General features: G+C 43.7%; 1 protein-coding gene across 6 annotated transcripts in view; it reads left to right on the top strand.

The window, feature by feature from the left end:
* ADGRF5 (adhesion G protein-coupled receptor F5) overlaps positions 1-16,940 on the top strand; it is a 107,800-nt gene that overhangs the window by 62,264 nt on the left and 28,596 nt on the right. For all 6 annotated transcript variants that reach the window (XM_061146877.1, XM_061146879.1, XM_061146882.1 and 3 more), the window contains 5 exons: positions 8,555-8,725; positions 10,972-11,148; positions 11,280-11,386; positions 13,895-13,953; positions 15,214-15,359. In XM_061146877.1, coding sequence (XP_061002860.1) covers positions 8,555-8,725; positions 10,972-11,148; positions 11,280-11,386; positions 13,895-13,953; positions 15,214-15,359 — 660 coding nt within the window. The remainder of the gene's footprint in view (positions 1-8,554; positions 8,726-10,971; positions 11,149-11,279; positions 11,387-13,894; positions 13,954-15,213; positions 15,360-16,940) is intronic.

Raw genomic sequence — 16,940 nt, 5'->3', positions numbered from 1 at the left:
TATGGACTTCTTCCGCTATCACCTATCAAAAATCTATCACACATACCCAAATCCACATATAGACACATACATACAATATGTGCATGCTTTGTTGCTCAGTCGTGTCCAACTCTTTGCAATCCCATGGACTGTAGCCCACCAGGCTCCTCTGTCCATGGAATTTCTCAGGCAGGAATACTGGAGCAGGTTACTTTTCCTATTCCAGGGGATCTTCCCGACCCAGGGAACAAAACTACATCTCTTGTGTCTCTTGCATTGTCAGGCGGATTCTTTACCACTGTACCACCTTAGAAGCCCACATAGAAATCTCCAAATATATTATTACTATACAGGCTGTTGAGAGAATTAAATAACATTTAGTACGTATTGTTCAATATTAACAGTGTTATCTAGGGCGTACTTGTTTGTTTTAATGTTTCTTTAATTAAAACAAATTTAATTGATTTTTAATAAAAATGTTGTGTCTGAAAGAGCCCAAACTATATTTGGTGCAGAGAAGATTTCATATAACTCCTGAAGGCAGAAGGATGGATGCCATGATATTAGCATTTTAGGAAAATTCTTTCAAAACTCTGTTAAGGAAGATAAGCCTGCACAAAAACCCAGAGGTCAGAGACAAGAATAGTGTAATACTTCCTGTTAGAGCAGAGTGGTTATTGAGGAGCGGGGGAAGAAAAGCACTGGTCAGAGTATTCAGAATTCTGCCTCAATTCCAGCAGGACGTGGATTCCATACCAGCTGAGAGGCTCGCAGAGAGAGAACTGGTGGAAGCCATCGGAAGTGAAAATTTGCCAGATGGTTATGTCTGAAGGAATTAGATGAAGTCAGCTCGGGGAGACCAGAGAGGATGCTCAGCGGTGCTGACCATCATGGGCCAGGTCTCTGGAATGACCTAGGAAAGGGACAAAGGGAACACTTGTGAAAGACATTTTGAGAAATGAATCAAAGGACCTGGGGACAGGCTTGACAGAGGGGTAACAGGGAATACACAGACCTGGGTAACTGGGGAGGTGGAGGCCATAAGTAGAAGCCAGAGCTGGAATAAATATTTCCATATTTTGGAAATATGCCAGTCAGCTGGAAACTTAGTCTTTATGGCAATCTTTACAGGGGATTGAAATCAGAAGTTTCTTGGAACTTCCCTGGGGAACTAGTGGTTAGGGCTTCATGCTTCCACTGCAGGGAGCGTGGGTTCCATCCCTGGTTGGGGAACTAAGATCGCACATGCAGTCAAAAACAAATAACTAAAGTGCCTGGATGGACTGATTTAAGAGTATTTTCTAAAAAAAAAAAAAGTTTCTTGTTGATTGGAAATAACACAAATGTGTCCTCAACATCAGCTGTCCAAGTTCCCCAAGCCAGATTTTTGAGGTTAACTGGGAACGTGTCTCGGGTCCTGGGCTGAAGAGACCACACTGGTTCTTCTTTGGCTTCAGAAGAAACAGCTGGTGGGAGAAGACTTTGGGAGAAGGGGAGCCCCAGGATGTCCTGACCCCAAGCTGGAGGCGCTGCTGTCTTCGTGCCTGTTCAGGGAGAGCGAGGTTCCCCCCAGGTTGGGTGGCCAGCTGCCAGCTCGGGAATCCTGAACTTTCTGCAGACCTGCAGTCCGGGTGTGCTGGCTCTTTTTGATCTGGGTTCAGGAGATGCTGTGCCTTCTCCAGGCGGGGGAAGAGATTTGGAGGTTTTCCTTGGCATTCATCTTCCTTATGATAACTTGTGGCATTTCAGGCTATGAGCCGGCAGTGATGGTGGCAGAGTAAGGAGAGAAGGCTGGTATTCTCTGCCTGATTGTTTGCTTCCCTATCTCAAAAGTGAGACCTGATGAAAATAGAATGAGAGATTTTGTTGACCTGCCAGCATACATCTGCATAAATGATAATCATTATTATGATCAGTATTATTATTTCTACACGTTGTTTCAAAGTGGCTACTATATGCAGGCAGTTTGTTAGGGGTCTTCATACCTCAGCTCCTTAGCAACAGTGGTGCAGAGATAATAGTGCTTCTAATTTACAAACAGCCAAAACTTGGCTCACAGAGTTCAGTAGCCTCCCAGGTAACAGGACATTTACCTCAGCTCCATGTGGCTCCAAGTCCAAGTTCATAGTTACAAGTCATAGTTTTCAACGTGTGTCTCTGACTCTTGTCTGTGAGATTCCATGTCATGATTTGTTTCGTTTTTTAGCAAAAAATTGTCTCCAACGTGTATTTAGTATGTATTTATTGAGTACCTATTGGGCATCAAGAACGTAAAACTCGCTGACTGCCTGCTGTCAACTTTTAATCTGGTTGTGAGGATAGGGTATACACTGACCAAAGTTAAATTCAAAGTTTATAACGTGGAAAGCAGAGTCATCACACAACGGGAGTCTGCAAAAGGCAGAGCTACCGCCAAGGAAGTAGTAGCAGCTACAGGGAAATAGGTCTGAGCTAAATGTAAGTTACTAACAGAACTGACTAACGATGGGCTGGACCACTTACATGGAGGCGAGTTTCGTGTCATGTGAAGTATTCAAGCCAATCTAATAAGTACTTGACTGGAGTGTTTATAGAGGGCATCACGGCACCTGAAGAGTGGTTACCCAGGATGATCTTTAAAATACTCAAACAACTTCACAATGCCTTGATTCTGTGAGTCCTCGGGTCAGTGAGCACCTGTGGGCTCAAAGAGTGACCAGGTTGAGGCTTGGAAGAAGGAGCAGACACGGGACAGAAGAAGGGAGGGAGGCGGGAGCTCCAGGCAGAGGGAACTCCAGGAGACTGACGTGGTCTGGGGCTTTTTCTTGTGCATATATTGCAGGAGGAAACTGAGATCTCGCTAGCATATTTAGAGGAAGGTTATGTAGTTGTGATTCTCAGAGCACCTTTATTGAGTAACGGGCACTATCACCACTTTATATGGTGCTAACTTTGATTATTTGGGTGTATAACAAGCCACTAGAATTGACTCTTTTCTTTAGACCTCACAGTCCAGTGTTTTAAGGGCTGCCCACCCTCCCCACCCCATCCCATCCGCATCTGCCCCTGGGGTTCTGGCAGTTTTCTGCTGGGTGAACAAACCTTTCTAAAAGCTAAAGGGAGAACCAGAATCTTTGATTCTCCACTGACAATGGTATAGTAGAGCCAGACGATGCTGCCAGACTGCTACCTACTAGAACATGTCAGGAAACAAGCAGAACAGGTAGCTTTTAATATTTACCTGCTACAGGCCTAAGGGGGAGAAACCAGAGAGCCAAATCTTCTGTAATAAAGAGGCATGGTCCCTGTTGGTCAAGAGAAAACCAGAGTGACTTCGTTTTTCTTGGACGAAGTCAGCAGGCTCGTTCTCTTGCAGGTGGGAGACTGATTTGTGCATTGACTTAGTCTCTGCCTTCTGAAGGAGCCATAATTCCCACCGAAGTGGTCAGGCAAAAATCCCACCGTTGGTTTAAACAGCTGTGATTAAGACCCAGAACTGTGTGTCACAGTTTGTGGCCAACTTTCCAGAAATGACTCTTTAAGATAAGTGCTGTGTGGCGGGCAGTGATTTATGGGAAAGGAGAGGGGGAAAGGCTGGTTTGTGCCTCCCAGGGCTGATGAGAGGCCTGCATCTGTGACACTGAGGATCTGCCTTCCACTGGGGCATCAGTGAGTCCGTGAGAATTCAGACAAACAATACCAGGGTGAAGGAGCTCGAGACAAAACACACTGAACTGTCTGGAACAGGTGGCCCAGAGGCAGGCGAGGAGCACAGAGGGCATCTAAAGTATATACTTACAGCGTGGAGGCATGGTCGTGTTCCTCCTGGGTCCCTTGTAGCCTCAGCAGGACCACCAGCCTCGCTGTCCCAAGCTCGGAAGTCCTTAGGTTTAGAGGAGGCAAAGAGGACAGGGAGTGGTCTTTCGACCCCAAAGCATGCCCCTGACCCCACCCTCTGCAGGTCAGGCTGATTGATCCTGAGCATCTGGGCTTCGTCCCTTAAATTCAGGTACTCTCCCCAGGGCATTACAGGGACTAGAGGCCCGGTGGTATTTCCGTGTTCTCTTTGCCCATAGCACCATGATACTCTAGATGGGGAGAAAAGACCCAAATCAGCAAGGGCATCTTCTTCAGCCCACGCTACAGATGTATGGACCTAACTGATAAAGATTCTACCTTCACTCACCTGGATTGAGGCCCCAAAGTATTTGTGGGTAGAATTCCCTACCTCTGGTGATCATCAGCCGGGGGTGGGGACCACTGGAATAGATGATTCTCAAGAACCTGCCTGCACACAGCTTTCTGAGTTACTATACCTAAGTTCCTAAGCCTGTTCTGAAGGACTGACCATTTTCAAGAAGATATTTCTTTATTAAATGTTCCCCATCCTTATCAGTCTCTGGAGAATCGCTGCTCAGGCTGAGGGTTATTCTGAAACTCCCTTCAGTTCAGTTCAGTTCAGTCACTCAGTCATGTCTGACTCTTTGCAACCCCACGAATAGCAGCACACCAGGCCTCCCTGTCCATCACCAACTCCCAGAGTTTACTCAAACTTATGTCCATCGATTCAGTGATGCCATCCAGCCATCTCATCCTCTGTCATCCCCTTTTCCTCCTGCCCCCAATCCCTCCCAGCATCAGGGTCTTTTCCAATGAGTCAACTCTTTGCATGAGGTGGCCAAAGTATTGGAGTTTCAGCTTCAGCATCAGTCCTTCCAATGAGCACCCAGGACTGATCTCCTTTAGGATGGACTGGCTGGATCTCCTTGCAGTCTAAGGGACTCTCAAGAGTCTTCTCCAACACCACAGTTCAAAAGCATCAATTTTTCAGTGCTCAGCTTTCTTCACAGTCCAACTCTCACATCCATACATGACCACTGAAAAAACCATAGCCTTGACTAGATGAACCTTTGTTGGCAAAGTTATGTCTCTGCTTTTTAATATGCTATCTAGGTTGGTCATAACTTTCCTTCCAAGGAATAAGGGGGCCTAAGGGGGAGAATTTCATGGCTGCAATCACCATTTGCAGTGATTTTGGAGCCCCCAAAAATAAAGTCAGGCACTGTTTCCGCTGTTTCCCCTGTTTCCCCATCTATTTCCCATGAAGTGATGGGACCAGATGCCATGATCTTAGTTTTCTGAATGTTGAGCTTTAAGCCAACTTTTTCACTCTCCTCTTTCACTTTCATCAAGAAGCTTTTTAGTTCCTCTTCACTCTCTGCCATAAGGGTGGTGTCATCTGCATATCTGAGGTTATTGATACTTCTCCCAGCAATCTTGATTCCAGCTTGTGCTTCTTCCAGCCCAGCGTTTCTCATGATGTACTCTGCATATAATTTAAATAAGCAGGGTGACAATATACAGCCTTGATGTACTCCCTTAGAAGTTGTCAAGAACATAAAATACAGATGAGGAGAAGAGGGTCTCAGAGGCTGGTGCTTTAGTGATTACTTGCACAGGGCCTTCCCTGACAGTCCAGTGGTTAAAACATCGTGCTCCCACTGCAGGGGGCAGGGGTTCAATCCCCGCTCAGGGGACTAAGATCCTACACGCTGCTCAGCAAGGCAAAAAAGAAAACTGGCACAAATGCCATAGACTAGAACTCACTAAAGTCACAGGACTAGTCCTCATTGGAATATACTTTCAGAGAACTATTTTATTATTCATTTATTTTTATATTTATGTATTTAAATATTTATTTATTTGGCTGTGTTGAAGCTTCGTTGTGGCACATGGGGTCTTCTTGAGTCGTGTAGGATCTTTCCTGGTGGCACACAGACTCTCTAGCTGGGGCACAGGCTTGGTTACTCTGTGGCATGTGGGATCTTAGTTCCCAGATCAGAAATCGAACCCACATCCCCTGCATTGCAAGGTGGATTCTTAACCACTTGACCATCAGGAAAGTCCCCTCTTAGTAGTATTTTAGGCTTTTGGCTCAGCTGCTTGTAGGGTCTCAGCAGAAGAACTACCTTGGTTTCCGTGGGGAATGATGACATTCAGGAATTACCACGTGCTCTTCAGGCACATGCTTTTTCTCCAAGCATGTAGAGAAAGGTGGGCTCAGGGATGGATGATACTAATCGCCTTCAGGCAGGCACTGAAATCATGCTGGGATCAGACCCTGGGAGGCAAAGATGCAGATGATGAAGTGGGTGATGTGGGATTGTTACTGACCTCACTTATCACAAAAGCAGCTAGTGTCCAGGAAATCCTGTTTACATTCATTCATGGGAGGGAAGTAGACTGACCACACCAAAGAGGATCCTGGAGCTTCTGAATCCTCTGGAAGGTATAAACATTGCTGAATTACCTTTCAGGAAAAAGAATATGCTCTCAAACAGACCTTGTAAATATCAAGCAGCCACCATTGCAAATGTTCCTAGCAGACAACATACAGGTTAGGATAGCTCAGAAGACTAGTAGTCCCTCCAGGAAGCTTGCTTTTCATCACAGAATCATTTGCAAATCAGAAAGAAAACAGGAAATTTCAAGATATGCCATAGAATCATGACAGACTGAGATTCCATTCTAGGTTGTAAAAGTCACTGTGTTCTACTTGTAAATACATGTTTATATGGAGGGAACATAGCTTAAGAGGCATTCGTAGTTTTAAGAAAATGTGCACAGACATTTAAAGGTTTGAGTTAATTACATTTTTAAAACATTTAAAAATTTTAAAAACATTTTTAAAGATTTGAGTTAATTACAGCAAGTTGATGAATGCCAAAATGAAATAATTCTCAATAAGGCTGATAAGTAAAACCAAACTCCTAGAAAAAAACAGAGTTTACACCTCTAAGTGGGCAAATACTACCATTTTCTGCAATAAGTGTTTATCAGTTGGAGTTTCCCATAGTAAATGTATTTCATTTTAGGTTTGCATATAAATAATCCTTGGAATATTTAAAACAAATCTTGAAATATTATGAGATAAATTCTTTACCCTTTTAGAAAACAGATATAGAATTTTAATGTTAAACTTTTAGATTTATATATAACATCATATATATTTATGTATTTTATATATCATATTTTTATATATCATATCATTTTATATATCATATATTATCATTTTAAATATATATATATATTGTCATATATGTGATATATCCAGATTTTACATTTTTGCAGATTTTACTTTTATTTTAAAAGGAAAAATTTTACAAATATTCATTAATCTTTTCCTTACTTAACCAGCAAAATAAAATAAGCCAGAACTTGTCTTCTCAAGGCATCTGTATAAAAAGATTCTCCTATTCTCTAAAGGTTCTGCATTAGCTGCTAACCAAGCCCATGGCTTCAATTATGTATTTCAGCCAAGAGTGAACCAAAGATTCTGTCTGTGACATAAAGGTGAATCTGAGACTCAACTCAGAAATCACAGGTTTAACAAGAATCTACTGGACACGAATTTATTTCATGCTCGGCTCCATGCCAGCTGGAGTGGATAAGGCCATGAGAAGTGAAAGAAGCAGTTTCTGCCCTTAAGAAGCTAACAACCTTGGGTCCAGATGTGATGTAACAGCGGAAACTATGCAGGAACCTTCCAGTAGATCTATTGTCTGGCTTGCCTGGTGTGGGAAGCAGACGCATGCAGAATGCCGTCCAGGCAACCAATTTGGAGACAATTTGGAAACACAATGAATTGCTATAGGTCTCTTTTATTTTACTTTCCAATTTGCCAATTTTGCTTTTTGAGTGTCTATCATGTTATGGACACGGGAGATACAGAGTGAGAACCAAGAGTCCACACTGTGTGCACATGCTAAGAACAAAGGGGATTAACTAGATGGCTTTTTCCAGAGGTCTTCAAACCGTGTACCCTTGAGCTCTCAAAACATGTGCATGACCATTGAACGGAGTCAGGAATGTACTGACTCATTCTGGTGAGTCAGGATCCTGGCTTTGATTGTCTAGACAGTTGCCAAGTCCCCCTGCTGGGTCTCCCTGCTTCTATTCTTGTCTCATTAGAATCTGTTCTCACACAGCCTTGGACATTAAAGGGGAGAATGAGAATGGAGAGGAGGACAAGTCCTCCTCTTGTCTGTGAAGCTTTCAGATGTCTGGAGACCACGGTGCTGATACCAGATAGTATTTCCTTTCTCCTCTAAATAGCAAAGTCATAGAGAGGAAGCCCATGAAGGGAGGACTTGGTGGTGATCAGTAAACAAACTTCTCTTTCTCAGTAAACAAACATAAAATAAAAATGTTTATTAGAAATTCTGAAAGGGTAATGTGTCAGACATCCATATGTCTCCATCATTGGCTTTTTAAAAATGTTTTATTTTACACTGGAGTATAGTTGATCTTCAGTGTTGTGTTAATTTCAGGTGTACAACAGAGTGATTCAGTTATACATACACATATATCCATTCTTTCTCAGATTCTTTTCCCCTATGTTATTACAGAGTACTGAGTAAAGTTCCCCGTGCTATATGGTAGGGTCCTTGTTGGTTATCTACTTTATATATAGTAAGGTGTATGTGCTCATCTTAAACTCCTAAGTGTCACTGGCTTTAAGTTCTAAAATGTCCATCACGTTCTCTCTCCTCCCCACATGGTAAGTGCTCACAGCCTTTGTGTGCCTTCATTCCAGTGTCCATAAACAGCCCTGCAGCTCAAGAGTTCACCGTCGATGTTGAGATCAGTTTTGAAAATGCCTCCTTCCTGGAGCCTATTAAAGCTTACTTGAACAACCTCAGTTTTCCAATTCAAGGGAATGACACTGACCTAGCTACTAACATTTTGAGCATCGAGGTGTCAACAGGTGAGTAAAAGGCCTATTGCTTGAAAGAGGAGGACTGAGCTAATCAGAAGAAACTACTCCGGGCTGCTTACTGTTAGAGGGGAATGCGGGGTGTGGAGGGGAGCAGCCTGGGAAGAGTGAACCTCAGACAGGAGGCGATGGGATGGGTGGGTGAGGAGACTTACTGACCATGATATTCATATCCTAGCACCCCAAATTTCCTCCAACCCCCTCTTCTATGTCTTCCCTTTCACTCTTCCAACAGCTTATGTTATGATCCTTTCAAGAAAGGTATTTTTTAATTAATTTTTTATCGAAGTATGGTTGATTTGCAATATTGTGTTAGTTTCCACTGTACAGCAAAGTGAATCAGTGATATATTCACATATATCTATTCATTTTTAGATTCTTCTCCTATATAGATCATGACAGAGTATTGAATAGAGTTCCTTGTGCTATTCAGTAGGTTCTTATCAGTTATCTTAAAGGCATTTTAAATCCTAGTACCCAAAACTGAGTATTTTTAAGGCCAGACAATGTGTGTCAAACACTAAACAATACCCGGAATGTGGTAGGTGGTCTGGGGATGGTCACTTTTGCCATCCTCTTAAGGCATATTCATTTTTCACGTGGGAGTCCAAAGTTATTCAAATCCCACCCCCACATCTATCTCAAAAACAAGCAAATGAAAACAGCACCAACAAAATAAAACAACCAAGAAGGCTTTAGCAGTGAGATTTCAGGTCAGTAAGAGAGAGATTTTTGACCAAGAGGGTCTTGTTGGTTTCCTTTGAATTACCAGTATCCGCCATACTCACTAGCAGCCTCGACTTCCCTGTTTCCACTTCACTCTGTCCTACTGCTGGCGCACAGGACGGCAGCGGTGTCCAAGGATTCCAGGGGACTTGGCTGTCCCTCCTATTTCAGCAACAGTTCTTTGACGGCTTTGCTTTGGGAAGTCATCTTGTGGACCTTTGCCTAGATGCCCGCCTGCAGAATTCCCAGGAATATGGCATTAGTCCAGTTTTAGATGTAACTTCAAAGTCTTCAGAGGATTTTTCAATGTCAGTTTTCAATGGGATTAGAGTCTGCTTGGGCTGTTCACAAGTTTAGAAGTATACTCTATATTTGTTATCTATTGCTTCCCTGGAACTTAGCATCTTAAAACAACAAACTCAGGATTCCCTGGCAGTCCAGTGGTTAGGACTCTGCAGTTTCACTGCCAAGAGCCTGGATTTGATCCCTGATTGGGAACCTAAGATCCCATAAGCCACATGGCGAAGCCAAAGCAAACAAACAAATAAAAGCAACAAACATTTATCATGCTACACAGTTTCTGAATGCCGGAAATCCAGGAAGAGCTTAGCTGGATGGCTCTGGCTCGGGGTCTCTTGTGAGGCTGTAGTCAAGCCATTAGCCCAAGTTGCAGTCATCTGAAGGCCCAGCTGGGGCTGGAAAACCTGCTTCCATGCTCACATGTGTGGTTGCTGGCGGATCCTCAGCTCCTCCGTAGCTATTGGCTGGAGACCTCAATTCCTAATCATGTGGGTCTCTCTGTGACATGTCCTCATCAATGCAGCTGACTTCCCCCAGACCAGGTGATCAGAGGGAGTTAGAGAGACAGCACATGTAACCAAGAGGGACGCCACACTGTCTTTTACAACCCAACCTCAGAAGTGATATAGCACCACTTCTGCTGTATTCTATTGGTTACCCAGAACGATCCTAGTATAATATGAGTTATTGTTGCCATTTGGCCACTAAGTCATGTCCAACTCTTTTGCAACCCCATAGACTACAGCTCCCCAGGCTCCTCTGTCCATAGGATTTCTCAGTCAAGAATACTAGAGTGGGTAACCATTTCCTTCTCCGGGGATCTTCCCAACTCAGGGGTTGAAGCTGTGTCTCCTGCATTGGCAGGTGGATTCTTTACCATTGAGCCAGCAGGAATCTATAAAAGGGTGTGGGTACCCAGAAGCAGGGATGGCTAGGGCCATCTTAGAGGTTGGCTGCCATATACTCAAAGTCTGAGAATCTGTTTACCATCTTATTATTGTAGGCAGTGGCTGGGATAGTTGACATCGCCCTCTTTTAGATGGCTATGCCTCACAAAAGGTGATATGTATGGCAATTACGAGAACCTCATGCAGAGTCACTGAACTTCCCAGAAGGGCAATATGGAGTGGAATTAGGATTTCCTACAAGCCTAAGTACTTATAATCTATAAATTGCATCTTTTCTCTCCTCACTGTTCTGGTTGATGACAGTCTGCAGACCTACTGGAAATGAAATCTGGTGCTCCTGTGAGACAGGCTATGAGTGGCCTCAGGAAAGTTGCCTCCACAATCTCGCTTGTCAGGGACATGATGGTTCCTCTGCAGGGCATCACTGCAGTTGCCTTAAGGGACTGCCTCCCAAGGGACCTTTTTGCCAGCTCCGGGGAGGTAAGTAACTGCTCATTGAAAGCTTGTTTGTTGAGTGCCAATTTGATATCAACTCAAGAAAATGTTTCTCTGTCCTGTGTGTACTCATGCTAACATGGGATTTTAAAAATATGACCCTGTGTTCTCCACAGATATTATCCTGAGAATGTCAGTCAGACTCAATGTGGGCTTTCAAGAAGACCTCAGGAACTCTTCCTCTGCCCTCTATAAGTCCTACAAGACTGACCTGGAAACAGCGGTGGGTTGTGGTCCCAGGAGACTCTTCACCAACAAACTCTGAGCTGAACTAAATCTATTGCATTTACAGTGGGTTGTTTGCTTGAATCTGTCAGAATTCATGAAGCTTATACTGAAATTATTTCTATACCTCTGGGATGATGATTTAAGAACTGCTCAAATCATACTGTGTTCAGAGGATGTTTTGACATCTTGACCTGATATCATCTTGACCCATGACATTATCTTGACCCATGACATTATCTTGACCTTTGACATCATCTTGACCTCTTTGGCTTCATCTTGACTTTTGGCATCATCTTGACCATTTTTACACCATCTTGACCTTGGCATCATCTTGATCTACCATCTTTGACATCATCTTGACATATAGGTGGAAATTCTTCCCAGAATAGAATTGATTCAGATAAAATTTGGTGGCATTAACTCACTAAAACCTGTTCAAAGTTCCAAAACCTTGGTCTAGAAGTATCAGATGGTGCATTTCTATTCATCTTTACACACCACACTGATGAAACCCCTAACATCTTTTTTGCAGACCAGTTAAGTCTGACATAGAGGATTCTATACCACTCGATACTAGAGGTCCTTAAGCATTCACATTTAAGGCAGATTTAAATTTACTCATGTAGATAGATTCATCTGTGTCACACTTCAGATTCCACATACCAGAAACAGACTCACAGATCCAGAGCACAGACTGGCTATCAAGGGGAAGTGGAGGAAAGGATTGGGAGTTTGGGGTCAGCAGATGTAAACTATTATACATAGAATGGATAACAAACAAGGTCCCACTGGGTAGCATAGGGAACCATATTCAGTATCCTGTGATCAACCATAATAGAAAAGAATATGAAAAACTATGTATGTATATGAAAATCTGCTCATGTAAAGATAAAGGGTATTCCCTCAATGTAACATGTGTGCCAGACACTATTCCAAGTGCTTTACACTGGATTAATTCATCTAAACCTAAAGACGTTGGTTGGATCAATTCATTTGGAATAGAGCTTCTCAACTGGTGTGGTACAAATTGCTATAGGTAGACTGATGTAATGACTCCGCTTAACTCTCCAGGCAGCCAACTGCCTGCCTCAAACCAGGAGCAACCTCCCGCTTACCCCAGTCAAGTAGGGGTTAATATTTTTTATCAGTGCCATCATGCAACGCTGATACAGGAGAGTTCTTGGATTTCTGATTTGCATATCAGGCATGTAATAGTTCTGCACAGCGTGAGAATCCTCCTCATGCACACAAGTCACACTACACATATCACATGACATTGTATACTTTTGAGGAAAAAAGACACTAACATATTAATTGTTTGATCCTGCCCATCCAACTCCCTAACACAGCACTTTGCAGGTGCAATCTACCCTGTAAATGTAACTTGACTCAAATTGAATCTCCTGTGGAGTTAGAATTCAGGGAAACAAAGTGGAGTTAAAAACATCAGTAAAAACGACATTGGCTCAACCAAAGCTGTGATATGTTTAGTGAGGAATCAGGCAGTGTATTGGTCACAAGAAGATACTTCGTAGATTTCCAACTGCAGGAAGTGTGAATTGACTGTGGATCCCAACTGCTGCCCACTACTAGTGAATGAGCAGGGCAGGTCTGTCTGACACACGCTGGACTCCTTTGGAGGCTGTACTGTACTTCTAGGCTCAGTCTAGATGATTTCATCTAACCTCCCCTCCTGTTCAGTTTCACTTGGGTCTGATGGCTCTGTCCACCTTCCCTGATGCCTCCTCATTGTTTTCCTCTAGGCATTTCCCTAAGTCATTTATTTTAATTTAATTTGTTTATGGCTGTGCCACATCTTCATTGCTGCATGAACTTTCTCTAGATTCAGTGACTGGGGCTGCTCTTCCCTGTGATGCGTGGGCTTCTAGTTGCAGTGGCTTCTCTTGTTGCAGAGCACAGACTCTAGGTCTAATGGCTTCAGTAGTTGCAGCATGTGAGCTCGGTAGTTGTGGGGCTCGGGCTTGGTTTCCCTGAGGCATGTGGGATCTTCCCAGACCAGGGCTTGAATCCATGTCTCCTGCAGTGTAGGTGTATTACTACTGAGCCACCAGGGAAGCCTCCCTAAGTCAATTTTTTGCACATTTACTCTGTTTGCTTCCTGGAGAACCCAGAATGACCCAGGTAAATAGGAATCACTTCTCCAAAGATCTGAAAAGCTAGCACTTATTCGGCTGCTTAACAAAATATACAGAGAGCATTTTACCCAAGGTGATAAGAAATACGGGCTTCCCTGATGGCTCAGTGGGTAAAAAATCCACCTTCAATGCATTAGACACAGGAGACACATGTTCATTCCCTGGGTTAGGAAGATCTCCTGAAGGAGGGCATGGCAACCCACTCCAGTATGCTTGCCTGGACACATCAGATGTGACTGAGTGTGCACACATGATAAGAAATACACACTTTTTACTCTGTTTCAAATCATTTGACATATCTGTCAGTGGACCTTGATTAATGGTACTTGTCTTGCTTTATTTTCCAGTTCTGGAAGGGTTACAGTATTTTACCAGGCTTCAAATTGGTGACGGTGACAGGGTTCAGGTAAGAATGCTATAATTGGGTAATTTTATCCAATGGCGGGCTTCCCTGGTGGCTCAGTGGTAAAGAATCCGCCTGCAAGGCAGGAGCCGCAGGGGACATGGGTTTGATCCCTCAGTGCGAAAATCCTCTGGAGGAGAGCTTGGCAACCCACTCCAGTATTCTCACCTGGAGCATCCCATGGACAAAGGAGCCTGGCAGGTTACCATCCACAGGGTCGCAGAGAGTCGGACACGACTGAAGCGGCTTAGCACACATGCACGCATCCAATGGCTGATACCAAAAAGTTAGTGAAAAAGCAAAAGCCTGTTGGAGGAGCACCATCTGGGATCCCCAACGGGAACAGTTTGATAGAGGTGAAGACAATGCCAGACTGCCAGGGCCTGAAGGGGAAGGAAATCCTGAGAAGAGTAGTTGACTCCTTAGAGATGTACCTATCTAGAGGGAAGGTGAGAAAAAGATCTGTGTTCATTCTATGCATGCATGAATTTTGCAAACAAAGATGTGGCATCTAGAGGGTCAGAAATACAAAAGTGAAATAATGTCATGCAATGGCACCCTTATTTTATCATTTTTTTAAACATTTATTTATTTGGCTATGCCAGGTCTTCGTTGTGGCACATGAAATCTTTACTTGTAGCATGTGGGATCTAGTTCCCTTACCAGGGATCAAACCCAGGCCCCCTGCGTTGGGAGCAAGGAGTCTTAGCCACTGGACACCAGGAAAGTCCCAAATATGCCTTTACTTTAGAAAATTAGCCAGTTAGCTATGGCTATAATGTTGTACAACACCGTGTAATGCCTCCCCGTGGAGTTAGGTGCCCTGATAGCCCTGAGTATGTTTGCCCAGTGTTTCAAAAAGCCACTTGCCAATTACAAAATTAAGAATGTTTCCAGAAACATTGAGGATTTTGACTTCACTGGATATTCAGCATAGCTGGTAACCCTGGGTCAGCCTGGCTGTGTAACAACAGTCTCTACCTTGTAGTTAATACCCTTTGACCACTTGTGGGATTCAATTCACTCCACCCCATCTGGCTATCCTGGACATTTATGTTACCTGTCTGCAGACATTTGAGTGTTTGAACCCTGCCTCAGGCTTTCAACTAGAGCTTAGAAATAAGTGGATTTCAAGTGAACCCTCCAAGTAAAAGGTCCCCAGGCTCTTCCTGCCATTTTGCTTTCTTATGCAAACAAACCATAAGGATCTAGACTCTTCCAGGTCGCTTACTGCTTTCACTGAACTGAATGGTCTCCATCCAGGCCCGGAAGTGTGGTTGTGACGTATGAAATCGCAACAACAACAACAGCATCACCTGCGTTAATGTATAAAGCGAACGAGAAAGTCACACAGAACCTCAATCAGACCTACAAGATGGAGAGCAATTCCTTTCAGGTTACTTACAGCAGTAAGTAGACTATTGCTGTGTTCTTCTTATATGTACCCTCTACTTAGATATGGTAACAGTATTTATCATGATGCATAAACCTGAGAAGTAGCATGACAACTTCCTCTGTGGAGAGAAACTCTCCAGTTCCTGGCATACAGGTTTTGTGCCTTCTCCCCACCATCGGCCACTTTGGCACCTCCTTTGGGTGACGGTGGATATGGAGGGTCCCAGGAGGGAGAGATTTTACAAGGAAGGGGCCACAAAGCCATCTGGGTTTACTGATTTTTTTTTAATTGACAGACTCAAAACATTCAAAAAGGAGAACTAACATTGTGATGATAGTTGCTGCTATCACTCAGTCGTGTCTGACTCTTTGTGACCCCATGGACTATAGCACACCAGGCTTTCCCATCCTTCACTGTCTCCCGGAGCTTGCTCAAACTCATGTCTATTGAGTCAGTGATACCATCCAACCATCACATCTTCTGTCTCCCGCTTCTCCTTCTGCCCTCAATCTTTCCCAGCATCAAGATCTTTTCCAATGAGTTGACTTTTCGCATCAGGTGGCCAAAGTATTGGAGCTTCAGCTTTAGCATCAGTCCTTCCAATGAAAATTTGGGGTTGACAGACCCCAAACCTCCCCAGAAGCAGAACTAACATTGTAATGGTGGAGAGGGGGTATTCCTGAGATGCCCTGATATTGACCAGGGGTGCATTGTTACTTTAGAGCCGTAGTTCTCAAACTGTGGTCCCTCCAGCAGCATCCGCACCATCTGGAAACTTGTTAGAAAAGCAAATTCTGGGGGTCACCCCAGACCAAGCTGGGCCAATCTGTATTTTGGCAAGCCCTCCAGGTGATTCTGATGCAGGGGAGATTTGAGAACCTCTGCTTTGGATCACATATAGCAGTGGTAAGAGTCCTGGCATTTTAGATGCTCTCCCTCATTTTCCAAATGGGGTATAGAGTTGGGCTCTGTTGTGTAATTAGGTGAGTGCATCTATTGTGGCCTGGGGGAAAGCAAGGGGAGCCAACTCAGCAGAGATGTGATGAGCAAGTGATGACTGGCAGCTGTTCTGTGTAAATCAGACCCAAGGTTCACGACTTTAGGGGACTCCTCTTTGGAACAACACAGTCCACATGGGGAGGGCTCTGAAGGGGCTGTTGCAGGCACAGCTGGAAGGAAAAGCACCTCTTCTCAGGAGTTAGACCATCCTTAAACGGGTCCATACTCTATCTCTTTGCTAATACTTTTAGACATCCTATCATTTGGAAAGGAGAGGGTGGGGCAAATTGTGAGAGCAAATCACCCATAGGGAGAAATTGAGAGCAAATCACCCTTAGGGTAAATGACTTGCTCAAGGCCACATGGTAAGTAACATCATTTTGCGTGCCTCAGGTCACTACATGAAATATTCACAGGTGGCTTTGCTTCTGAATAGTTAAATGTGATTTTCTGAAATCTTATTTTATTCAGGAGCCTGAAAAACAAAGCAAGAGATATTTAGATATCTGGATATTTTGAACATCATAGCACCCCAAGTTAATTCTATGGTATTTTAGGCCCATGTTTACAATACGAACTGCCTTCCCTTGTGGCT

Source organism: Dama dama, chromosome 7, assembly GCF_033118175.1.
Source record: "Dama dama isolate Ldn47 chromosome 7, ASM3311817v1, whole genome shotgun sequence".
Lineage (NCBI taxonomy): Eukaryota > Metazoa > Chordata > Mammalia > Artiodactyla > Cervidae > Dama > Dama dama.
This window is presented reverse-complemented; position numbering and strand designations above follow the sequence as displayed.